The 21,592-nt window shown below is 37.0% G+C and overlaps 3 protein-coding genes across 13 annotated transcripts; 1 reads left to right on the top strand and 2 right to left on the bottom strand.

Annotated features, from left to right (window-relative positions):
- Positions 1–1,521: 1,521 nt before the first annotated feature.
- LOC135635921 (aluminum-activated malate transporter 12-like) lies at positions 1,522–3,700 on the bottom strand. Of its 2 annotated transcripts, XM_065147388.1 has the most exons (5): positions 3,376–3,697; positions 3,145–3,285; positions 2,671–3,059; positions 2,434–2,577; positions 1,522–2,348 (listed from the first exon to the last, which is right to left on the bottom strand). In XM_065147388.1, exons 1-5 carry the CDS (start codon positions 3,659–3,661, stop codon positions 1,728–1,730), a joined length of 1,581 nt encoding a protein of 526 aa, XP_065003460.1. In that variant the 5' UTR covers positions 3,662–3,697; the 3' UTR covers positions 1,522–1,727. The 2 variants fall into 2 exon arrangements, with proteins under 2 accessions (XP_065003460.1, XP_065003459.1); XM_065147387.1 differs by having other exon boundaries at positions 2,434–3,059; positions 3,376–3,700.
- A 2,480-nt stretch (positions 3,701–6,180) lies between these two features.
- LOC135584917 (probable ADP-ribosylation factor GTPase-activating protein AGD9) lies at positions 6,181–12,873 on the top strand. 3 transcript variants are annotated; one of them, XM_065145228.1, is made up of 7 exons: positions 6,183–6,447; positions 6,632–6,750; positions 8,872–9,310; positions 9,990–10,247; positions 11,748–11,873; positions 12,223–12,357; positions 12,507–12,873. In XM_065145228.1, exons 1-6 carry the CDS (start codon positions 6,379–6,381, stop codon positions 12,355–12,357), a joined length of 1,146 nt encoding a protein of 381 aa, XP_065001300.1. In that variant the 5' UTR covers positions 6,183–6,378; the 3' UTR covers positions 12,507–12,873. The 3 variants fall into 3 exon arrangements, with proteins under 3 accessions (XP_065001301.1, XP_065001300.1, XP_065001299.1); XM_065145227.1 differs by having other exon boundaries at positions 6,186–6,447; positions 12,223–12,324; XM_065145229.1 differs by lacking the exon at positions 12,223–12,357 and having other exon boundaries at positions 6,181–6,447.
- Positions 12,874–13,642: 769 nt separating this feature from the next.
- On the bottom strand, positions 13,643–20,926 carry LOC135634778 (histone acetyltransferase MCC1-like). 8 transcript variants are annotated; one of them, XM_065145357.1, is made up of 7 exons: positions 20,732–20,926; positions 20,416–20,529; positions 18,027–18,249; positions 17,779–17,908; positions 17,593–17,692; positions 17,286–17,514; positions 13,643–14,006 (listed from the first exon to the last, which is right to left on the bottom strand). In XM_065145357.1, the coding sequence occupies exons 3-7, from the start codon at positions 18,131–18,133 to the stop codon at positions 13,808–13,810; spliced, it is 765 nt and encodes a 254-aa protein (XP_065001429.1). In that variant the 5' UTR covers positions 18,134–18,249; positions 20,416–20,529; positions 20,732–20,926; the 3' UTR covers positions 13,643–13,807. The 8 variants fall into 8 exon arrangements, with proteins under 8 accessions (XP_065001429.1, XP_065001435.1, XP_065001433.1 ...); XM_065145363.1 differs by having other exon boundaries at positions 20,436–20,529; XM_065145361.1 differs by lacking the exon at positions 20,416–20,529 and adding an exon at positions 18,973–19,214.
- Between the last annotated feature and the right edge of the window lie 666 nt (positions 20,927–21,592).

Below are 21,592 nucleotides of genomic sequence, written 5' to 3'. Positions count from 1 at the left end.
CACGCTGCTCCATGAGTTGCATTCATCACGCTGAATGATGGAGATGTAGGCCGTGTTATCGTCCCCTCGTTGATCACCATTAGCTTGCCTTGCCCCGGTGGCAATCTTCCTTTCTTTTTCAAAAATATTGACCTTTCCTCCGTTCTGCTCTTTCCGTGTCACGACTGCATTCCATGATTACTTACTCTCCAAATCAGATATATATTTAGGTCATGAATCATTTAAATTCTTATGATTTACTCATGACTAAAATAATCTTTATATTTTAAAAAAATATAAAATATAAGCTTCTCTCGTCAAACCTAAGTTAATAGATGTTAGAATTTGTTTACTCACAATAAATCATTAATATAATGATACATATAACTTAAGTTTAAAAAAAATTAAGTTTCATTTTAGCGTGGTTTTGGTCATAGATTATTGAAGTCTTTATGGTTTACTCATGTCTAAAATAACTGTTATATTTTAAAAAAATATAATATATAAGTCCATCTAGTAAAGTCTGAGTTAATAGTCTACTTACTGATATGTTAACTCATAGCAAATTATTAATATAATGATACATGTAATTTAATTTTTAAAAAGGGTTAAGATCCATCTTGACGAGGAAGAGAAAATGACGGAGGTCGTAACGATGTACAAAGGCAAAGAGACAGAGGTAGGAGAGGCCAAAGGCGGAGATGAGGAGGAGTTGAACCATCACATCCTAAGTGCGATGGGTGAGGGCACAAAAGAGGACGAAGTGAGAGACGATGGGGATGAAGACGCCCAAGAGGATAAAAAGGGACCAGGAGATCACTATATGCCTAGCATCGAATTGGTCGACGCATATCCGCCTAAGACAGAAGCGGAAACTCTTGAGCTCGTTGCCAACGCCGGAGAGGCTGTGTGCATATGACGCCCTGCTAAATAGCAACGACTCGATGCTATTACTGGTGGTCACTTCCATGACGACGTCTCTTCCCGTCATTAATGGTGGTCTTAATTTTTTTAAAACTTAAATTACATATATCATTATATTATTAATTTATTATGCGTCAACATGTCACACTCTAACGTATGTTAACTCAGACTTAACGAGAATAACTTATATGTTATGTTTTTGAAAATATAAGGATTATTTAGACATGAATAAACTATAAGGGTTTAAGTAATTCATAGTCAAAACCATAGAGGTTAAAATAGATTTTAATTATTTTTTAAATTTAAATTACATGGATCATTATATTAATGATTTATTGTGAGTTAGCATGAGACATAAGCAGACTATAATGTCTGTAAACTCAGATTTGACGAGAGGAGTTTATATACTACGTTTTTTAAAATATATATGTTAGAATAATCTATGACTAAGATTACATGGACTAAAATAGACCATCTCCTATATTTCTTATATGGTATTTTTACTCTTTTGTTTTCTTTCGCGGTTATTATGGCAAAATTAGCATTACATTTAGATGGCTTTGAATCTATTGCTTAAATTAGTCGATCGAGTGAAATAAATTGTTAAGCTTTAATCCATTGTTCAAGCTTCAATAGCAATTTTATTGGACGACAGCAACGCCTACCAACGTCATCGAACGAGAACAAACTCTTAACAACGGATACACTGTTGTTATGAGATGATCATGCACTTGTGTAGACACCGTGATATGGAAGTTGCTGTATTCTCGTTCCCGGACAAGTGCAGTAAAAATACTTAACATGACATGGAAGCCCGTCTCCGTTCACTCTGCTGCTTGGTGTACCACATGGCTCTGGAAATCTTTGCCATTCACGCATGGCTTCTTGTCATCAAATCCCATTTCGATGGCGATTTCATCCGCCTGAGAGAACTCCTTGAAATTTGCTGCCCTGCCGAGTTCTTCCACCTCCTCAATGACAAGCTCCAACCTGGCCACCATCTCCACGAGCAACGAGGCAAACGCTGCAAATGGCAGTGCCTCCGAGAATTCAAGGCTAGTTATTGCTATTCTGCTCAGGGTTGGCCTCAAGACCTTCCTCTCAGTTGACTCTACCCTTTTGCCCCTCCATTCCTGCAGTGATGTGATATCAGACATGGCCGAAGGCAGAGCTACACCGGAAGATGTGTTTTTTTGGGGTCTCCAATCCTCCGCGCGCTCATTTGCTGCGGGACGGGCTTTCTTGGAGCCAAGGAAGAGACGCGGTTGGGACCTGATGGCGGAATTCAGGTCTTGCAGCGCCTCGTGAAGGTGGTCGGAGAGCACATTGGGAGAGCAGTGACGGCGGTTTCTTATGCTCCGCGCGAGCTCATCGAACACCTTGCACACCTCACCAGCGACGCGGCTGCACGGGTCTCGAAAGAGCAATCTTACAGATAGTGGAGTCTACAACAGAGACAACATAGAAAGGAGTAAGATGGGCGGTATGAATGAACGAGGTCCGTAAGACTCGATGATGGCATTCACCCACCTGGATTTCTGATTCCAAACATCCATGAAGTGCTACGGCCGTGTACCCGAAATGTCTCAGAACAGCACCAAGCTTCACGTACTGTTGCCATGGAAAGCTGTAGCAGTGTCTGGAGTGCCTCGGCTCCCAGCTTCCGAAGAGTGCCTGAGAATGCTCATCATCATCATCTTCGCATTTGATCCATAAACAAAACCACATCAGCATATAGATCAAAACTTGGAGGAATCCACCACTTACGAGAGACTCATCACTGGATTTGGAGTCCAACACTGCTCTGCATCCCTTGTATATTTGGTCCTTGGATGACTTGCCGTCATCTTGAGTTTGATCCCGGAAGTACTCGTTCACACAAGCTTCAATGGATCTCGCTAACATTTCAAGCTTGTAGACTGTGGAATTGTGCAGGTCTTCACCGGACCACTTGGGTAGAACGAGGAGGCTCATAAAGAGGCAAATGCCGCAGCCGATGGCAATGGTGGTTAGGCGATCGCGAGTCAACCGCAACACGTTCTGCACGCGGTAACTCGACACCGTTATCAGGTTGAAGGTCAGCAGAAAGATCACCACTCCATAATCGTAGTTCCTCTTTATGTAAGGGACAAATCTCAAGTACGTCGCCAAGAATCCTACAAGATGGAACGCAACACATGTTTCTGAAGGATTTGAAGAAGAAGGTTAGTCAGCGGTAGATTGAGCAAACCAGAATTATACCGACTAAAAACACAGATACTCCTATGAAAACGCCGCGACAAGCTCTGCCTGACTTTTCTGCCATGAACTCGATCACAAATGCAAGAGATGCCGCGCACAGTGTCCCAATTCCTCTGTTTACTCCCTTGCACAGAGTTGCACCTGTGATGCCACCAAGAGAACACAGGAAGCTGATCATATTAGAAGGGAAGCACTCACTCTGCAACCTACAGATCAAGAGAGATCAATCACCTGCAGTGAATTCGAGCACCACAACCACAGTCATCACGGCCCACATCGCATTCCGTCCGACTCCTTCGAACAGTGGTTCCAAGAGGTACAATAAGGAGACGAGTGTCAATGCGACGCCCACCTTGAGGGCATGGATAAGCCGTCTTGGGTCCTCTCTTCCCACTTCCAGTGCACTCAGCCACAGCTTAACTGGAAGCCTTACCATCTTCTCCATCGAATCCTTTGTGAGTAGCTTGCACTTGGTGTTCTTGCCTTTGCTGTCATCTGCAGTTCCAGTCAGTGCCATGTCTACGCGAGGACGATGGAGATACTCGAGAGCTGAGATTTATAGAGAGACAACCAGAAGAGCATCGTATGCTGGTGGTGACTCCACGAAAAGAGGTAAAAAACTGCATGCTTTCTTTCCGTCACAATCTCACGTGTAGGGGAAAACTCAACTGTGCCGTTCACATGTATCCTGTCTAACATAAAGCTTAGCATAAATAAGGTCACAACTCGATGCATAACTAAGAGCAGCTCAACTGATTGGATGATAGTGGAATCAATATTTGTTTTGTCTCCATTCAAATGTCTTAATTGATATGATCTATTGGTTTATAAAATTAACAGTAGACTCGATTAGAGATAAATATTTTCTTTAATGCATGATCCAAAGATGAGTTAGATGATTTAGATAAATATTTTCTTCCGTGTATGGGATTATTTGGTATCACAACGGATCATGAGATTGAAATCAATACTTGTGTAATGCTCTTCTTCTTAATTGACTTGCACCATAAACTTATATTTGATTCATGCATAGCTTGCACATGAAAAGGATTGGCAGAGCCTATGATATATTTATTGCATCCATCTTTCTGCCTTTGACTTTGGCTGTAGGCCTCTCTCATTAGGATGGCAAACTTCTCGTGATGATGCAGCGTCTTTTATGGAGATGCTTGTGGAGTCCGGGAATGCTGGTTGGCCAATTTGGATCTGTGTACAATGAGTGGCACTAAGTGATATGGATCTTGAAACCTATTTAGTATAACATATGTGCAAGTCATTCTTCACAATGTCTCTTCTCCTTTAATCATTTTATACGGTGTCTTCAGTTTCCTGCGATAGCAGCATTCCCACTTGGTCTAGACTTTATACCCTTAATTAGATCACCTGTCCCTGAACCTGATCTGATCTACTTTTTGGTGGCATCACCATGCAATCTTGTCTGTTGCTTGGCCACATAGTTCTATGAACCATCCAAAACTTATACTCTTTTATCTCCACCACCAGTCGTCCAACCACCCAACTTAAATCATACTCCACCGACTTCTGTTTGAAGTCTTACTCATTTAATGCGTGCACAACTCATCTTGCATCTTTTTCTTTCACCTAAAATTTGCTCGGCAAGATTCCTTTTAGTTAAATTTTGATGCTATTCAACTGAATCCGCTTTCTACTCCAATTGAGATTATACGAAACACATTTGATATTAGATTTATATTTAAATCCATATCGGATAGTTCCCAGTCAATAGCGAGGGTGAGATTCAATCATTATTATGATCGAATTTTAGTCGATTGATACCCAAATGACATTAACTTTACACATGAGTACACACACACATATATATATATATATAGATAATGAAAGCCCTATAATTTGGAACCAAGTCTATAACATTGTCATGAAACTGGGAGCCATATGATTTTTTTTCCCATTATTCTAATACAGGAATATAGAAAATGTAATGATAACATGTTTATCCTTCAAATTATGCTAAATTTTACTTGTTTTTTCTAAAGGTATTATTATTATTGTTATCTCCATACATTTTTTTTCAACACTTTAATTATGGTTAATTTACATATTCTGTGAATATGTAGAAGTCCTTTTGCCAAATTTATTAGCTTTATAAATGTTAGAAAGTTTTCATACTCGTGAATTTATTGGGTGATTTGTATCCATGTCTACTTGGATGACTTGAAATGTAAGCGAATTGGGTTGGTAGCAAAAGTGCCATCTTGCTGTTGTTGGTGCATCCTCCAAATGCAACAGCAAAGTGACACCGACATTGATATATACATATATATATATAGTATTAATTATAAATTTCGTATGTATATCGTAACGCACATATATAACATTCTAAAGGCTTATTATTAATTGAAACTATATTCTCTATTAATATCTGTTAAATGTTGACAACGATGAAAAAATATTTATGAATATTTTTACAAATTTTATTTAAAAAATTAAAACTACTTTATTTCACCATTGCAGAAATAACAAGAGGATTAAAATTTATATAAAAATTAACTAGTAAATCAAATCCCCACATCAACAACCAATAGTTTCGATTTTAAACTGGTTAAGTAGAATAAAAAGTAAAAAATATAACAAAAAAATAAGTGTGTGGTATATAATTGTTGAAGTGTTGGTTTTAAATCGAAGAAACTTGGGTTTGAATCGTGATAATGTTATTTATTTGATTATAATTATTATGTTTGTATATCAAAAATTTTTATGTTACTATACTCATTATAGTTATATATTTATTTTTTAAATTTAAAAATAAAATTATAGATATATAATTTTTTTATATTTTAAAATTATTTTTAATAAAAAGAAAAAAAATTAACCGTTCAAACCGGAAGCGATGATTTTGGTTCGATTCGTGGTTTCAGAAAATGAAAATTGACTATTTGAAAATGGAATCAGACGGTTCCGAAACCCCGATCACCCCTATTTCCCCTTCCCTGCCACATGAACGCTGGAAGGCCTTTGCTTTTGTTTTGACTCATTTTGAACTCCTCTCTCTTCCATCGTTTTGATCCGTAGACCGTAAAATTTCCAGCGAGCGGGAAATAAAGAAGGGGAGAGAGAGAGAGAGAGAGAGAGGGGGGGGGGGGGGAAAGAAGACGATGCTTCATTGATCGATCCATCCATCCATCCATCCCTCGATTGCTCTTTCCTCTCCTCCTCTCCGATTCCGACCCGCAACACACCAGCAATTCTACCGCCATGGCCTCCGAGAACTACACCGACAAGAACGCCGTCTTCAAGAAGCTCAAATCCAAGTCCGAGAACAAGGTCATCCGTCCAACCTCGGCTCTCTGCCTGCTCCTTGTTGTTCTTGTGTTGTTTGGAATGCCTTTCTGCTTATCATTTTGTTCTAGGTTACGGAGATCGGTTGCGGTTTCGGGATCTGGGAATGGGAATCCAGATCTAGCGATTCTGACTATGGATCTTTCTTTCTTTCTTTCTTTCTTCGCAGATGTGCTTCGATTGCAACGCGAAGAACCCCACCTGGTCGTCGGTGACGTATGGGATCTTCCTCTGCATTGATTGCTCCGCTGTTCACCGCAGCCTCGGCGTGCACATTAGCTTTGTTAGGTACGATGTGTGTCTCTTTCAGTGATTTGATGGGGTATTGACGGCTTGAGGTTTGTTGTTTTTGGATTTTGCCGATTGAACGCATCTATCCTTCAGAATTATCAATTCTTAACTTCAAACGAGGCCATGCTGCCGTACTTTGATGCTCTTCTTATTTTGTATAAATAGAGAGACTGAAAGCTTTATATAGTATTTATTTCACCGTGATGATCAACAGTTCCTTGAAAGCTTAATAATTGGCAATAAGATCTCAAACCTCTTTGTTTCTTTAATTTTTAGCAAATCGAGCTTCAAACCAGAATAATCTTGTTTTCCTTCAAACCAAGGTAAATATGAAACTCAACCTAAAAAATTAGTTTGGTTTTGTTTTTATTGAAGCCTCTTTTCTTTCATTTTATTATCCTATTGTCATGGTTCCATTTTAGATACATTTCCTCTCCTAATTTCTCATTGAAGTGAGATTGAACCTATGAAAATGTAGCTTAGATGTGCATTCTGAGGTGGATCGTCTCAGCTTCGGTTATGATTTACATGAATCTTGCTGAGATCTGTTTGGATATAGCCGAGATACAAGCAGAGCTAGCCTAGTTGCATAAATGTAAGCTACACACACATATATGTATATATATGTATATGTATATATATACATATATATGTACATATATGTACATATATGTATATATATATAAAGCTAGATCTGTACATATTTGGCCTGCATTTGCATAAAAGTAGGCTATATATAAATGGATCTACAGGTCCATGCAAATTCCATCTAGGTCCACACTGATTTATCTTAGATTTTTGTTGATCTAGGTTAATTACGTATGAATCCTCATTTAAGAAACAAATCTAGGTCAAACCCGTGCTATCACAGACTTATCTAATTTGCCTAAACCCCACGTGACATTTGTTCACAAAGGGACTACCCTAGTTATAACACTCTGCAATTCTGAAGCACCTGCAAGAGAGTTGCTTTCAAATAGCTTGCGGATAAACTGCCGTCATCATGTTGCCCATGTCAAAAATTCGGGATTGTACAAGCATTTACTGCAACATCCTATTGCCATCAAAACAGGCATACGACAAACTGTCTATGGCTGACATTTTAGGTTGCCACACTTAAATGGCTTGCTCAGGGGAGTTCTTGGGTGTTGAGATGACTAATGTTTTGTTAGTTATTTCTACTTAGCATATCTCCTTCTTACAGGCCGAAGATGCTATTTTCACTTGTTTGTGCTTCATGCAATGACTAAATGTTCCTCTCATGGACTGACTTAAACGACTGCAAGGACTGAAGATACATGTCAAAATGAGGCTCCTAGTCTATTGCATGTCTTGTTACCGTATAGATTGTCCATGAAAACGACACTACACAAAAGAATGTGCTGCTGCATGACCATGTTTGTCATCTCTGTGCACTGTGACTGTTGCTTCACAACAGTTCCTGCGTGCATTGTGGGTCTGCAACAGCAGCCCATGACATCCTCTCAACATATTTTCTCGACGCCCTTGTCAAAGCCTTAATGAATGCTACAACTTGAACATCTTTGAGCTGCAACACACCTTCTGGTTCCCAACTGGTATCTTAAATCCTTTTTCCTTCGGTGTATTGCGGCAGTGGATGATAATGTTAATATTGCAACAACGATTGAAAGTGATGAATATGATGATTGCATCGACTAACAAATGCAATAGTAGCAGTATCTTCTCAATTTCACAATTGTTGTCATAGGTTTGTTATGTTTTTCCCCCTTGATCTACCTTCCCTTGTTCCCCTTCTTTCCTTTGACTATTTCTTTTTCTTCTTTTGCTGCTTTCGAGCTGCCTGAAATTGGTTAAATTTGGCCAACCCCAATTGAGCTTGATCTATTCTAGAAATTTTCAATTATTCTTGCTAAAAGGTTGAGCAGTTAAATTTCCAAAATTGAATTGATCTTATACCATTTCTATACCATCATGGCATATCATATTGGTATCATGCAATGTTGTGAACTATGCTTAGCACTTTTCCTATGTTATTTAATTTTTTTTCTTATGGCATGATTTACTTTTTCAGTAGCTAATTGGATTTTGTTTCTGTGAATTATAGGATCTTAAGAAGTTTGTTTCTGTGAATTCTAGGTCTACCAATTTAGACTTATGGTCTCCTGAGCAACTCAAGATGATGGTATTTGGAGGCAATAATCGTGCTCAAGTTTTTTTCAAACAGCATGGATGTCCAGATGGTGGTAAAATTGAGACAAAATACACATCTAGAGCGGCTGAATTGTATAGGCAGATACTTTCTAAAGAGGTTGCTAAAAGCTCTGCAGAAGATAGTTTATTACCTTCATTGCCTGTTGCTGCATCTCATTCATCAGATGCAGTTAGTGGAATTCCTGAACTTAAGTTTGCAGATGCACCCAAGGAAATCTCTAATGGGAAGCATGAACCTGAAACTACACATTCACCTAAAGCTCACACTCATTCGACACTCCTGTCTTCTGCTAGAAAACCAATTGGTGCAAGGAAGACCACAGGCAAGACTGGTGGACTTGGGATACGGAAGCTAACAACAAAGGTAATCTTTTACTATCATGTTTTGATGGACCCATAAATATAGGAATAATACTTATCGAAACATATATAGTTGGATTTTGGTGTCCTTTGCTTTTTATTCAAATTTTCTGTTTCAACTTCTGACATTCACAACTTACCAATAAAAAGGATGCTTATGCTATTATATGCGTGAACCCTATTTCATGCAGGTAACAATTATGAGTCAATAAGACAGAAGATGGTAGAGTGGGCTTTCGCCATGCAGTGATTTAACAAATTGAACCTAAAATATCTCCAGTTTCATAATCGTGACATCTTCTATCCAAATTTGTAACTTGAAATTCTGCATTTTTGTTTCATTTCTGTTTTCTGCAAAGTAGGAACTGAAATAGTTCTTGAATGTCACAGAGTCTGAATACTTGATGCTACATTATATCAGGGAGATATTGATGTCTTAAATGATAAGCCACTCTCTTACCCTTTCATATTATATATTGAAAAGATGTAGGAGTTTCTATGTAATTTCTCAGCTCACTCTCCTGACGCACGCCCCTTGGTGAAGGTGGTTTGCATGTCTGTTTGTCTTCCTATGTATGCTCTAATGAAGCTTTTTATTCAATCTTGTGATCAATTATTATTCTGATTGTAGTCCTTACTTGGCAAAGGTCAACATGTTAACCTTAGGATACTTTTGGTTTCAGCCAAATGAAAGTCTCTATGACCAGAAGCCTGAAGAACCAGCACCTTCTGTGACATCTTTGGCTAACTCTAAGACACCAGGTGGTCCATCTTATCCTTCTCGGTTTGAGTATGTGGAGACCAATCCAATGGAGAGTAGTTCTGGAGGCGCTCAGTTGATTAGTCATATTGCACCACCAAAATCTTCAAGCTTCTTTGCAGAATATGGAATAGACAATGGCTTTCAGAAAAAGTCAAGCTCCAGTTCATCAAAAGTACAGGTAAAATACTCTAAATAATTTTTTGTTAGTATATTCGGTTGCCAGGTGTCTTTTTCTTGTTATAAACTCATTAAGTCGGACAAATTTTTAAAAGTAGAATTGTTCAGATTAATTACCATCATGGTAGTTCAGTCTAAGGTTTCAACAGTTGGTCCAATATCAATAGTGGTTATTGAGCAAGCCGATATGTACCAGTACCGTTGAGCATACCATGTTTCCATATGCCCCTGTGCACCTTTTATTCTACCCTTGGTGGCTTGTAAATCCTTTGAGATGTTTTCCACATTGGCTGGCGGAGAGGGATTAGCTGATAGGAGAGGCTCTGATTTATTTGAGGTTCACCAACATAGGAGTTGGCATGGGAGGTCCTAGGGATGGTGGTACGGTTGGCAATTTGGGGAAAGGAGTCAAAATTAGAGAGGATCTTCTCCAGTTGTACTTATGGTTCGGTTATTCATTTTCTTGGGCTTGATAGTTAAGATGTATTCAGTGACTAAGTGATTTTTATTGATCCCTTCTTACTATTCATAGTTTCTAGACTCTCTGGAGATCTGGAAGAGAAATAGTTTTTTACTTTGTCCAAAGGTCATTTAATTCATCTTACTATTCATTTAACAAGGTATGAAAATATCAACCTTTGTCAGTGCTACAAATATAATCCGGATATCTGATACTTGATGAATGAGTCGAGATAATTTCTTCAATATTTTGACTACTGAGTTATTGATGTTCTTTTAGTTTATTAGGATGTTCTTAACCAGCAATGATGTGCCTCCGTAATTACCTCACTAGTTGTGTTGTTGCCCTAAGCCCAAGCTCAAATAAATAAAATAATAAAAATAAGTGGTATACCGAGTGTACCAAACTGCATGGTCTAAATAAAATACCTGCAGTATCTTAAACCATGATTTAAATATTCTTGAAGATGAACTTGCAGTGCTTTTAATCATGAAATGCGCCTTAAGACTATGTTACTAGTGCAAAAGCATAAGTAAACCATATGGATTTGGATTTTTAATATATCTGTATTGGTTTACAGATTAAAAATTGTGATAAGTGAAGAATGTTTTGATCTGGTTAGCTATGCTTTTTCTTTGCCCCCTCCCTCCATTTTGTCTAAGAAACTGCATCAAATTGGATTATTTGCTTTTCATGAGGAAAAAATGGTAAGCATGCCAATTTTACTATTTTTTAAAAGGATCAGTGGAGCTTTCCGTAACATATGTAGAAGTTGGTAGTGAAGGATAGATAAAAGATCTTTGTAACTTTAAGCATTTTAACTAAATTTGTTTGTGCAGTAATATTTTGTGGAATATGATCCAGAACATTGTCACCAATTATAATCGACTAAAGCAATATCCAGTTGTATCATGGACATGTAGCATTAAGTTGCTATATGACAGTTGCACACTTGTAACCACTTCGATCAGTTGTTGGTCTTCTTAAAGATGCACTGGGTTTATTGTGAAATATACATCCTATTTTTGCTATGGTCCTCAGGTTCAGGAAAGTAATGAAGCAAGGCAGAAATTCTCAAATGCGAAGTCAATTTCTTCAACTCAATTCTTTGGTAACCCAGACAAAGCAACTGATAATGAGGCTCATATGTCCCTTCAGAAGTTTACGGTATGTGCAGTTGACTGTAATATCGTCAATATTGAGTAGGTTCATGAGCAATTGCTAGCAGAAAACTTGTATATGCATCCCGTAAGTCTGCAGACATGATGCATGCCCATTTGACGTCATGAGTGTGTGGCCCAATCCCCGAGAGGAAAAAACTCCAAATTTATGGAGTTAATTAGGATTGTCTGATGATCTGGAAATATTATGTTGACAATAGTAGTCTCAGAGGACAAAGGCCATCCTGGATTTAGATGATCCTTTTTAACCCTATCAAATGTGGCTATGCTTAAAACCCTGGCAGGCAATCCTAACGTGTTTTAAGATGCTCATAATCTTGTCATCGTTTATGTAGGGGTCAAAAGCCATTTCAAGTGCCGATCTGTTTGGTCATGATGTAGGAGATTCTGGGTTGGACCTGACTGCTGCAGATCTCATCAACCGCATCTCTTTCCAGGTGCCTCCTTTTGTCGGATTGCTGATGACCTAGGTTCCAACTTTAACACTTTATATAAGCACAAAATCCCGAAACGTCGTCTTATCTTTTGGGTCTCAGTTTGGTGTTAGATATTGTTGTAGGAACTCTTCTGCTTATTTAGAAAGCTTGTTTTTACCAAAAGTGCTCCTTTGCATTTGTAGGCATCACAGGATATGCCCTGCCTCAAGGACATAGCTGGAGAGACTGGAAAGAAATTGACGACTTTGGCTTCCAGTCTTATCAATGATCTGCAAGATAGAATCCTTTAGTGGTGCTGTATTGAGTTCATATGCATGCATCATCAACGGCCAGCTACTCAAATCATGAAGATCCAGTACGAACACCTCAATAAGTTGTAAGCGCATGTTCATCGATTTCTTGCAGAATATATACTTGTAAAATTAGTCATTGTCGACTTCGTAACTGAAGTCAACTTGGCGCCGAGTGTATTTATTTTCCATCAACACGAGTGTGTATCTTTGGTTGTATTTGTGCGCTTTGAATGCTCCAAAGTGTTTTGTTTGTTTATTTTTGACACCGAATTCTTTGTTTATACTTCCAGAGTTGCACGTGTTTCTCCTTCCATTACTGGAGTTTTGTTATTCTGCAGGCAGGTACTTATGGCATAGCATGTCATTTTTGTTAAGAAAAAAAGAAATTTTTTTTTTTCTAAAATCCGAATTATATTCAGAACATATTTGAAGCATGGAACGTCTTTAGTCGCTTGGTATTATTAACTTAAAAGGCCACTCACAACACCTGATGCAAGTAATATAAATGATTCCCATCCTACATGGAACTTTAATTATGAAAGGTTTATTGGACAAATCAAAATCAACATCCATAATCTTCCATCACATACATAGGTCAGGTGAATCCACAATAAAAGAATGTCGTGAGCTACTACAATGTTTCATAATTATATCAACTATGTTAGTTGCAACATCTGGTTTCAAACGTCTTAAAGAAGAGCCGATGCGACCACACCAAAGCGAACTAAATGGACAGATATTTGATACATACTGAATATTTTTGCAAAACCGTGTGATTAGCTAGCTATAGCTATAGCATCACTAGCCACAATTATTGATGATATTATCATTAACATTGATAAAAGACCACAATTATGTGGCGAACATAACATCTAGAACTCACCCGACACAACCAGACTATTCCAAAGATTGTTTGCCCCTCCAAATTCTAGAGGAATGGTCATTTATTTTGACCAAGTATTATAGACCACAATTATTAATAATAGCATAGCACAACTTGCTTCCAAAAACATTTCAATACAAACTCACATCTAATCCACTAGGAAAGCTTCAATGAGGAAGGCTATTCTTAAATGTAAACAATGAAATTTGGTGACAAAAAAATTAATATAGTTTACTGAAATTTTTAAAGAAAAGATATTACAACGGTGTGAATGACTATGAAACATGAATGTTACTCAGATGTGCAGTTACGTAAGTTGTGAAGTACAGACTCGACATGCAGAATTCTCTGCACCAAGGAACCTCTTGTTTGGAGTCACTAAAAGGGTCTTTGTTTCGCTACATTTGGACCATACAGGAATATGTGTTTCCTCGTTCCTCCATAGCTTGGAAGCCAGCATTTTGAGAAGGCCCCTAAGGTAATTTGCCACTGCTGCAACAATGTTCCTACGTTTTGAAGACAATGGGTATATCATCGATGGAATATGAAAAAATAGAGATCTTAAATTACGTGCACCAAAGTAAAATATCTGGTATTTCACATTCTAATCAGTCTCTAAATATCCAACATTTTCTTGGAAAAAAGAAAAAAAAATTCAAGCATTATGATAAGATGTCTACTAAAAAAGAAGCTTCTTCTGGAAGTTTATTATATTAGAACTCTACCAGGACATTTCCTAAGAAGCACCTTTCTTCCTTCAATTTACCTGATTGCAACATGTGAAAGATAAAAACTCTGCAATTGATTATGCGAAACCAATTTCAACCTCTAAGAAAGCTAGCTATAGTTCAATTTAGAATTACAATCAAACGCAAGATGCAAAATATTTAATTTGTTTTCCTTTTCTATCATCTCAATGGTCTTTAAAGAATATAATTAGCATATCTATTTTACCATCATATAAGAGATATTTTGAGAGGCCAGTATGTTGTCACTACTTTTAGTTTCTTCTCGCATTAGGCAGCTTGCAAGGGACTTCAAGTAGCCTCCATATCCTCATTTGCTTCGTTTTTGCATCATATTTGCTTTAGTTCAGCCTGAAAGCCTAAGCTTGCAAAGCATATTGAGCGGTCTTCACATGGAGCCAAAATAGTGCATGTGCAGTGGAATTTATTCTCAATGGCATGATGCAAAATGTCAACCATCACAGCCCCTTTGAAACCCCTAGGCAACATACCTTAAGACTTTAGTTACGTATCTTAGGGGCGATACAATATCTTTAGCAAGTTCACTTTCTGTTCACCAAAAGTGATAGGTGGTCACTAGGCCTGCACCAGCCTTCGGAGCCCACTATGTGAATAATAGTTTTTATCTTGGACTTGCTTCAAGTTTGCCGACTCATATTGGGGGAAAAGCTATAGCTTCGCACCACTCATATTTTGTGGGTTACAAAACTATTATTCATTCCAAGACTGATAATCTCATTACAATTTTTGACCTCTTTTATATAAGCCACAAATACAAGAAGAGAAGGAAGTAATTAAAAAGACAAAATAAAAATTGCATCAAGATGATTCAATACATTGTATCTTATCATCTTTTGAGAAGATAAGCTTCTAGAATATTATTATAAAATAACCTTCATTCTTTGTGCATAATGCTCTTCCTTTCTTGTAAGATGATAATTCTGTAAAATAATCTTTCTTCTTTGTGCATGATGCTCTTCCTTTCTTGCAAGATTATAATTCTTACAATATTCTCTTTTATTTATTTCCTCCTTCAACTTTATTGTCAAGAAGATGATTCTTGCAATATTCTAATTGTGCAAGATGTTGCAATCCTAAAATATTAATTAAACCCAAACCCGATTTCATTATCAATGGTCTATGGAATGTACCTTGTTTTACATCACAAGAGGTACTATCAGTTCACAAGGTTTATGAGGTAGTAAGCCTTATATCGCAAGTGGATGTGACACATTTGAAATTCAATAGTCAACCTTACGAGGGTTATTGAGTGTTGATAGAGGATCAACTACTCTCGGTGTCATAAAAGAAATGTCCCATGAGTTCTTGTTCAAAAAAATCCCTAGCTAGGGTCATTCGGATTGAGAGAGAAAGAGTTCTTCGGGAGAATCTGATTAAAGCGAGACTTGAGTAGGAACCGTATGGGTCTGACAGCACTATGCTCGGTATACGGTCTTTGGGATATTAGATTGATGAGGGACTATAGGTACACGGTAATTGAGGACAGACATGTCCAATAGTTTGGATTCCTCTGTGTCGTCTTGGGACTATGGCGTAGTGGCCTAGTACGTCCATAGTCGATTACTAATCTGCATTCCATTTCAAGCCTGGACAAGTATATCCCACCCGGTACACATTAGTCTAGTCAAAATGTTAAATGTTGGTTGGTATGTCTGCTTGCAACAACTTAAAGTTGCTAGTGTTGTTGAAAAACGTCTCTCATAACTCCGATAAGTCCTTGGGTTGTTGGGGAGTTCATACAATTAGTGTGATAGCACTTAATGCAAATACAAGAGCCAAAACATCCTCCAAAGAACTTTGCAAGGCTTGGATGATTATGTTGGTCCAAGGTGTCCTCCGCGCAATGGTATGTGGACCAGTGGGAGTATATGCCGACTCCCATGTCCACTACCATCACTGTGTCCATACCCGGTTCCTAAATTTATGAAATTTTATGTTATGACCTTATAAAAATTAGTGCCAATAACTACAAGTTCAAAGTGCTATAGATGTTAGTAAAAGGAAGTTTAAATAACAAAACACAACCAAAGCTTGTTCTTTGTTCATTTTCTAAAGTTTTAAATGCCTACATTCATTATTTAAGAAGAGAAGTGAAAAATATGTATAGGAAATTATAGTTAACTCAAAACTTTTAGAAGCTTTCAACAACTCAAGTGAAATTTATTACAAATAGGAAAAGTTGGCCTAGTAAGTCATGAATTGACCAACATAAAGGCTTCCCAAGTAGTACCTCGTGTCTCAAGTCCATAAAAAAGTAGTATACACAATAAATGTAAATATATAAGTATGTAGACAAATATTTCGGGGATCAAACAGTCCTTTATTATATTTAAAATAAGTTCAACTTCTATCACTTAAAATGACTTAAATCGAACAATTCTCAGTTCCTAAAAATTTTCTAACCAGCCAACTTATTTAAAAAGTTGTGTGAAGTGTCAGAAAAGAAAGAATTCATACTATTGGAAATTGTGTGAAGAGAGAAAAATAAAAAATAGATGGGGTCCAAGTCAAGTGGTGTTCTAATCATTCGTTGGTGACTCCATTTACACATCATTCTGAATGGCAAGAAACGCTGAAAATATTATTTAACACCACAGATACATGAAGTGTGAAATAACAAATACAAATTTAATATGAGAAAATTGTAATGGACCTTCTATCAGAGAATGAGCTTTATCACTTCAGAACAAACATCTAAGACCCTTCAATTAGATTCCTTGTTTCTTAAGCTACATTATTATTGCTAGAGATCCAAGTTGTTGAAAGAGACAAGTAACAATGCTATATTTCTCAGCTCTTTCTGAAACACACATCCACAAACTTCAGTGATCGCTTTACTTTGGCATTTCATGCATTTGGACTAACAAGTTAACTTGTTAAAAAAAAAAAAGATAATAAAGAGATATGTTCATGCATTTGCACTAACAAGGTAACTTGTTAAAAATAATAAATATGAAAAAAAATTGAGACAATAAAATAGTAGTGTGCTGTTGTTCATTTTAAAAGTAAATTACTTACAATGGGGAGCAGGGAGAATGGCTGCCATTCACAAAGCAAACAAACAAATATGAATCATAATGCTGGCTGTTGATGTAGTAGAAGTTTTGCAACCGTCTTATAAACTTAAATAACATCTTCCTGTAGAACTTTATGGCTGGCAGGTTGTAAGAAATGACATGCAAATACACTGCTCTACAGTTTGTGATGCTTGAAGCATATTTGATTACCTCACGAACAAGTGAAGTAGCTGCAAATGCCATAATGAGATGAGCAGAAAATGTTCAGTATATAAAAAGCAATCAAGGAACTTAGACAAGGTCACAACCTATCCCATAGTTTCTATAATGCTCTACAACACCTAGCGTCAAGATATAGACTAGCATTAGTTCTTTCCTTGAAGATCTATGCCTAAGCAAATCTGCAATCTGCATGAGCAAAGTAGAACAGTAAATGATCAATTGCGAGGAACATGAGTTAAAAGGATGAAAATAGATTATAGAGTGTCAGACACCTCGCTTTCTCTCGCTGAGATAAGACGTGTAGTGATAAATCCAACAAGTTCATCATTTTGTCCATCGACAGCAGCCCACGATACTATTCCATGGCCATGCACAACATTGAGGAAGAAATCTCTTTCATACCTGTAAACATTGACAAAAACTGTTCCATTATTCATGGCATACAATGATAAAATTTCTTTGGAGTGCTTTTGACGAATCAAACTTTTTTACATATAAATACCACAATTAAATGGGATACCTTATAGGAAATAAAGCAAGATGAATCTGCTCAAGAACTTCAAGATCTGAAGGTTGTATCGGTCTATAAATGATTGTCGGTCGGTGAGAACCTCTAGGTTCTAACATCAGTAAGTTTCACTACTCGTTGTGGGCAGTAAAAGAATTTCGAAGAATGTGCATATACAACTATGCTTCATCTATGCCACATCTTAATATTGAAGTTGTAGCTGTTTTGTATCTCCCTGGAAAGAAAATCATAAAATTTGTTTGAGTGACTGACAAGAAAAGGTGATTACCACTAGTCAATTCCTGGAAGATCTTTGGTAGTGAGTTGTACATTGATTGTAGCAACAGGTCAAGGAAGCCTCAAGCGATAAACTATAAATAAATTTTAGCAAAATTACATGCCTCCTATAACTATAGTCAAACCCATATATAATTTTAGAAATAAAACATGCCATAAGAAAATACCTATACATCACCTCATAAAACTTATTGTAAATTTGGAAGTGGCCTAATGACTGACTAAACAAATCCAAACTAACCACATTGGTATTACATGAAAACCCTCTACTTCATCTCCTGCTTCAAGTTAAACACCTTTCCATGTGCACATGTTCCTGATCCCCATTACGAAAACATTTTGAGATGGTTACAAGCTGCTTCACAACCAAACTCATAAACTATAAATTGCAAGGCCAAACTAGCAAACGCGTTTGTCGTATTGCTTACTTCACAACTAGATCCTATATGTCTGCTTATATGTATAGTAAATATTATACCTGAATCGAAGTGTCTTGCTATGTTCCCTGTTTATGTTTACATATAAAGTTAATAGGAAGCAAAATCTCTATACGATTGATTAAAATTAACAAAGTTGACCCATCAGAGGAGAACAAATTATAGCCAATCAATGCAGGTGGACTCTAAACACAGTTAAATTGCAGGCAAGGGCAAATTCATACAAGAAAGTACTATTTCAAAGCATATGAAGCTGTGCCTGTGGGTGTTGTTATCTGACCACCTCGAGTAACGCCTCCATGGACTTAAATATGGTGTTACTGAACTTGCAGTCTCAATATGTGATTATACTGATTATGTGGTGACACAAAACTTCACATGCACTTTTGTGGCTGCATATCCAGTAGAGGTGCTATCAGTGCATTTCTTAACTTTAAACATGTTGACATACAGTTGCACATGCAACCTACAAAAGCATGTAAACAGGGTTAAGAAAATGATTCATGATTCCTCATTATTACCATTTTATTTATATAATTGTTACCATTTTAGTAGCATGGTACATGTTATGATGATCTAACATTGATCACTAACACCTATAGCGAATTCTCATTGTCATCTAAATAAATGAGCATAAATATTAATAACTAAGAACTAATAGCTAACTCTTATTGTCAATCAAACATGTTTTAAATGAGTATAAATATTAATCTACATTTCTTTGTTTGTAGCATATATCTACCTATTAATTACTTAAAGTCGATTGTACGTTTTTTGTTTGTAATTAATGTATGTTATTCCGTATATTTTAACATGCAGCTGCATACACAACATATGTTTTTATGTGGTACCTTGACTACTCAAATGTGATGACTGATTTATAATTATTGCGAGAATGTTCTATAAGGATACTTAAAAAGCTTGTTTTCGCGCACTTGGACCTACGGTTATGCCAACTAAACACATGAGATTAAGAAATCATTTTTTCAATGACGCAAAAGAAATATAAGATATTGCATGAGTGAGAATTTTCTTTCTGAGATCTGTGACCAATCTTTGGTTCCAGTCAAGATCTTTAGTCTATGACAATATTTCCAAAATTCTGAATCTCAAACCATTTTTTTTCACAGAAACTTATCCTTTTTGGATAAAACAACAAAGCTTAAACTTGGAAAGTACAATGCAAGCCTAATAGCAGCTGGCTACATAAGATCAATGATTAAGTAAGCATCTCCTTTATCCAACAATAAACAAAACTTTTTTTCATTTTTGTTTGTTTTATCAGTTCCTTTATGGATAATAATGGTGTAAGAACCAACAAGGGTAATGCCTTAACGAGCTCAAAGGCATAAAGTAAACTAGCAAGTTATAGCCAACATGCAAATATAGTTTAAATGGAATTGTAACAGTTAGTATGTTCATATAATCAAACTGTTCAAGTCATATAAACTATTTCATCACAAAGCTACAGACAGTAGGAAGTGAATAGACTAAGAGAACATAACTTTTCTTACACGCTATTTGAACGAAAAGGAAAGGATCACATAACAAAAATCTCAAGCCAAGAAGACAATAGAACTGCATTCGTTCGACAAGGTTAGAATCAACAATCAGAATCATGTTTCATTTGTGCAGAAAAGATCAGGCAGTCCGTAAATTAAACTAACCTAGAAAAAGAAATCACCACCTCCGATCAATCGAATCGTGCGCCAAAAAAGAATCACACAATATTGATATCACCAAGTAACTATTACGGTTCGCACGATTGCTGCTCCAAAACCCTAAAAATAATATGCCCAAATCAAGAACGCAACTAAAAACCAAAGCACCAAATCACCGATTTCAAGCGTTGAGATGCGACGAGAGAACAACCCCCCGAAACCGATCACGCAAAAGAATCCACACAAAAGGAAAGAATTAGGAGAGGGGAAGGAATCAAGAGCCGATCTCTCACAAGAAGAAAAGATGGGTCGCAGGTGGTACCTTTGGGCGCGCTGAAGCGATGCTTTCTCTCGCGGAATTGTGGACCTAAAACAAGGAAAAGCGAGTTACAGTACTCCACGATCACATCTTATGTTATTAGGTGACGGGTCTAGAAGAGTTCGTGGTAAGGGTATGGGTTCAAAGATGGAAGAAAAGGGAAGACACGGAGGGGTCGCGTTAGATGAGACTCGAGGAAGAAGTTATTCCATCACTGTGTGTTATGATGCACATCGGAAGTTCTAATCTCGATCATGAAGTCATCGTCGTAAAACATAATTAACTATAAGTATAAGTTATTAGAGAGATCGATTGACAGTCATTGCTGGTATTATGGCCATAATCATCAAAAACGAATCGAACATCAACCCGATTGAGTCTCAATCATCAAATTTTTGGTTGAATTGAAAAGTTAATTGATCAAATCATATGTTTAATATTTTAAAATTAAAAATATGGTGAATTTTTGAAAAAAGATTTTTACTTTTTAAAATTTTTCATAGAGTTTCTTTGGCTTGAAAATTTTCGAAACAACACGTGAGTACGTGAAAAGATTATTTTGCTTCTATCGTCACCTCCACATTTACTAACCTTATCGATCCAATTGTTACATATTTTGCTCGTGACCCTTGCACAAGGTGATGATAGCGAAAGCATATGATCCCCTCCTCCTTCCTCTCACATGGTCGACAACGAGGGCATGTGGTTGCCTCCTTCTCCCTCATGATTCACGACATGAGAAGGACTTGCGGGTGACGATAAAGGCCCCACCCTAACCAACAGCAAGGGCACATGATCGCCTTCTCTTTTTTCTTACTCGTAATCGATGGTACATCCTCTTCCTTCTTCTCTTGTGATTGACAA

This window comes from Musa acuminata, chromosome BXJ3-4 (genome assembly GCF_036884655.1).
Source record: "Musa acuminata AAA Group cultivar baxijiao chromosome BXJ3-4, Cavendish_Baxijiao_AAA, whole genome shotgun sequence".
In the NCBI taxonomy this organism is placed as follows: domain Eukaryota; kingdom Viridiplantae; phylum Streptophyta; class Magnoliopsida; order Zingiberales; family Musaceae; genus Musa; species Musa acuminata.
This window is presented reverse-complemented; position numbering and strand designations above follow the sequence as displayed.